The sequence below is a fragment of the Pundamilia nyererei genome, unplaced genomic scaffold, assembly GCF_000239375.1.
Source record: "Pundamilia nyererei isolate P.nyererei 1_Seehausen unplaced genomic scaffold, PunNye1.0 scaffold00048, whole genome shotgun sequence".
Classification (NCBI taxonomy): Eukaryota; Metazoa; Chordata; class Actinopteri; order Cichliformes; family Cichlidae; genus Pundamilia; species Pundamilia nyererei.
The window spans coordinates 653,087-657,152 of record NW_005187449.1 but is presented as its reverse complement, the minus strand read 5'-3'; the positions used below and the strand labels follow the sequence as shown (position 1 = coordinate 657,152).

The window sequence follows — 4,066 nt, the reverse complement described above, 5'->3', positions numbered from 1 at the left end:
CATTAACATCATCTAGCAGACCTTCTGAGGGTACTTCACTTAATCTTGGTAACTGGCTACGGGGGATCCAGGTCTCAAGCTTGGCCAGTTCCTGTCGCACTCAACGATCCTTCTCCTATCACACTTGGGGCTTACTTGCATAGTAGCATTCCAACAACGCCCTGTTTTCGTCTCTTGCCCACTGATGCCTTCTTGTTCCAGTAGCCCACTTCTCGTCAGGGTGCCCTGGTTCCTCAACACCTGACGCAGACCTTGTTGAACCGGGCGACGTCCGAGCTTATCCCAGGGTTAGGGATAATACTGATTCAATTCAATTCAATTCAATTTTATTTATATAGCGCCAAATCACAACATAAGTCGCCTCAAGGCGCTTCATAATACTGATGAAGACTTACACCTGGTAGTAACATAAATTTTGGATAGAAAAGAGAGAGAATTTATTCAAAACATAGACAAAATTGAAAATCTTTGCCCACTGGGGCAACATGAGCCAAACTTCACTTTGAGTGAAGTTTGGCTCATGTGAGAAGAGAGCAGCATTAGTTCCTATTTTTGTTTGGTTCATATGTTTTTTTTGTTCTCTATTGTAACCACATAACCGTATGAGTCGTGCATTTCTTTGGTAGGTTGACTTTGGGTGTTAACTTTCTGTGCTGATAGAATTGCAGAGCATTAATGTTAGTAATATGAGAGTTAAGATTATATCACAGATGTTACAGAGTAAAATGTCCCAGTTGGGAAACTTGCCATGCAGGTAATGCAGCATATGAAACACACTAAATACCCCACTCTGTCAGTATAAATATACAAAAAGGGTCAGACAAACACAGAAAAACGACTCTATTAGTGCCACCTTTGAGGGGGTTAAACAAGCAAACGCCAAGGATGGTAAGGGTCCACAATGGCACTCTGCACCTTTGAGATGGTCCAAATTTCAGATATACTGAAGGTTATCATGGTGGCACCTCTGATCGCATTGCACAGGTCGACTTTTTTTCTAGTTTGTTTTGAAACCAACAAATAAAAAAATGAAAGTTTACAAAAACAAAAAAGGAAGAAAACGTTGCTCTCATGGCTTTTGTGACAGATGCTCTTCAGTGGGGTGGGTAGAAGTCCAATAACAAAACCCAAACCTTGCAAGCATAACAGCTCAAGCATTGTGTCTACAGGTAAAACTATGTTTTGAGATGATTCTTCAAGCAGTTTGGCAGAAAACTATCAACATGCATCAATTCTAAGTCATCACTGATCCTAATAAAAGTAAAACAAGTTTTATCTTATGACAGAGTGCCTTGCTTGTTCTCTATTGTTATTAGAATACCACAAATTATCTGTCAAGACTTCCTGAAACTTGTTTTTATAGAAAATGAAACGGCAGACTCAACAAAGAAAGAAAGAAACAGTCTCATCTGTATGAGTTGATCAAAAGAGACAGAAAGCAGCTCAATGATGTTGTTTATTCTAAAATTAGTTCCAAAACCAAACATCACAGTGTGCAGATAAACCGGTAAACAGTGGAATTAGGACAGCATGATTTAAAAACATTTGCACTACCCAGGCCTTTGTATTTTTAGGACACACTGAGGTCTACAGAGAAGATCAGGAGTCTGTTTGAAAAGTCATAAATACCAAATCAGGAAACCAAAAGTGGCTGAACATAGGATGACCACTGCACCGAGGCTCTGTGGGTTTCAGCCTGCTGCTCACAGCTGCAGGCAGCGTGGGGCATTTGACAAACGTGACACAAATGTACAAATTTACTTAACTGCTTGTTAAGTAAAACGAAAATAAGTTTCAATCAATAAAATAATGTTAAAAGTAAATTAAAAATGGAAATACAGGAAGATAAACTGCAAGAAGAACAGACAATGAAAATCTGTCTAAAAAGATAAATGTATAATTTAATAAGGAGCTGAATAAATAAAAATGGATATACAATAAAATAAAAGTCAACATTTTAAAACAATAGAGGTAAAATAAATACAGGTGAATAAGTTAAATATTGTACATTAAAGTGTCTCAGGTCTTATAGCTGAAGAAATAACTCAATAAATCCAATAAAGCAAGCAGGTCTGAAATTAGTAAAAATAGTTGTCCAGTTGTCTGAGTACATGTGAGGCCCCTAAGGAGCATCATTGTTGGATGGCTCCTCCCTCTGATCTGAAGATCTGAACCTGTAACCTGCCTTCCTCCTTCTCCTGCAGAGTCTGCAGCCATGAGTCGGCGTCGGGTTTCGGTCAAAGACCTGGGAGCGGTGGACTGTCAGGGATGGCTGCACCGGAAGAAGGAGAGCCGTAGCTTCCTGGGAAGCAGATGGAAGAGATACTGGTTTGTCCTGCAGAGGAGCTCTCTGTACTGGTACAGTAACGAGATGGTGAGCCACAGTTATCTCACAGTTAAGCCCTACAGCTCAAACAACGTGCAGTAGAATTCAGGTCTGACATGTGCGATTAGCATCAGAAAATCTGTTCCCGGTTTGCGGAGACTTTGCGAAAACTTGAATGAGCACTGTATTCTTAATCTTGGACTCTATTAGAGCAGGTTTTAACATGGGAGTCTGTGGGGCCTGACTCACTGTTGAAGTGAGCCTTAGAAGAAGTGCTGCCTGTGTGTGACACACATGACATCTTTTAGAAAAATAAATAACTAAATTACGTGGTTTTGAATTTTTTTAAGTTTCTACTTTGATACAAATACATTAATATTCCATATAAATGTGTTTAAAGAGAAACATCTCTTATATGTTAAGAATCATATGTAAATCCCTTTATCTCTGTGAAGCTGTAAATTTAAATAAGCATATAGTCAAACCACACTAAGACACAAAGTAGGTCAAACTGCAACCAAACAGACAGAAAGAGCACAGTCCACAGCGATGTGCATCCTCTGGCTCTGACCACTGACACTTTGCTGAGATCACACAGGAACCTGAGATACAGACACATTGTTTTCTGCAGACTTCACTGCATTAAAGTGTTTCTCATCAGGTTTTCTGAGCTCTTTTTGCTTCTCTCTGCAGGCTGAGAAAGCTGATGGATTCATTAACCTGTCAGGCTTTACCATTGAACAGGCCAAAACCTCCAGGAAGAAATAGTATGACATGTTTTGGTTTTTTTTATTTTCCCCTCTTAAACCACAAGACTTACTCGGCTGTTTGTACACTCTCTGTTGCTAAAGCATCTTAAAAAAATGTCTCAGTGGTGAGAGATCCGCTGCAAGGCATTTGTTTTCCACATCTTCACCAACTGCTTTATATAGTGCATTGAATTTGCCATTACTTTGCTCTGTGTTGTGTTTCAGTGTCATAACAGCCAGTCATCCTAATGTAGTGACTATTACTATTGGTGCTGAGAGCTACATAGAAATGAATAAGTGAGTACTTTTAACCCATTGTTATTATTTTGTCATATGTCATTGAGTTGACTGATACTGCTTCTCTTTATTTCCTGTCATTGACTGCGTACACTTACAGGAATGAATTCTTCTATAAAATATGACTTTTGACAGTTTTTATACACTTGGTGCTGAATGATGTTATAGAGATTTGGATAGAGATGCCCCTCCCATCTACTGTTTAAACCTTACACATGGAGCAGCCAATCAGAGGTTGGCTTAAAGGGGGTCAGTTCAGTCTGGTAATGCATGTGATGCTGGAAATCAGCATCTTAGGCCCACTTTGAGGGTTTATACCAGCAGAAAAATGTCATTATAACTTTTCAAACTGATCCACATAAGGCAGAAACTGTTGAGATTTTGCAGACATGCTTGTCTCAGAATGTCCTCTCCTGACTTTAGTGGCTTAGTCTTATAGAAAAGAGTGAAGCCTAGAATTAGTGACATTTGCACTTCAGCCAGTGGTGGCTGAGAAACTTTGCTCTGAATTAATAAGTATCACTATTCTGTGTCAGAAAGTACAGTCATTTCCTCTTCCCATCCTTTTAATGTCATCTTTCTTTTTATTGATTCATTGCAGTACACCGTGTAGTATGTTGCATGTTGTGTGTCATTTGTAGAGTTTAATGCAGTGTGTGTGTGTGTGTGTGTGTGTGTGTGTGTGTGTGTGTGT

General features: G+C 39.3%; 1 protein-coding gene across 1 annotated transcript in view; it reads left to right on the top strand.

The window, feature by feature from the left end:
- The window catches only part of LOC102212337 (connector enhancer of kinase suppressor of ras 2-like), a 13,956-nt gene that overhangs the window by 4,643 nt on the left and 5,247 nt on the right, over window positions 1-4,066 (top strand). The window contains exons 3-5 of the mRNA XM_005732716.1: window positions 2,205-2,374; window positions 3,020-3,093; window positions 3,301-3,372. Coding sequence (XP_005732773.1) covers window positions 2,216-2,374; window positions 3,020-3,093; window positions 3,301-3,372 — 305 coding nt within the window. The 5' untranslated portion in view covers window positions 2,205-2,215. The remainder of the gene's footprint in view (window positions 1-2,204; window positions 2,375-3,019; window positions 3,094-3,300; window positions 3,373-4,066) is intronic.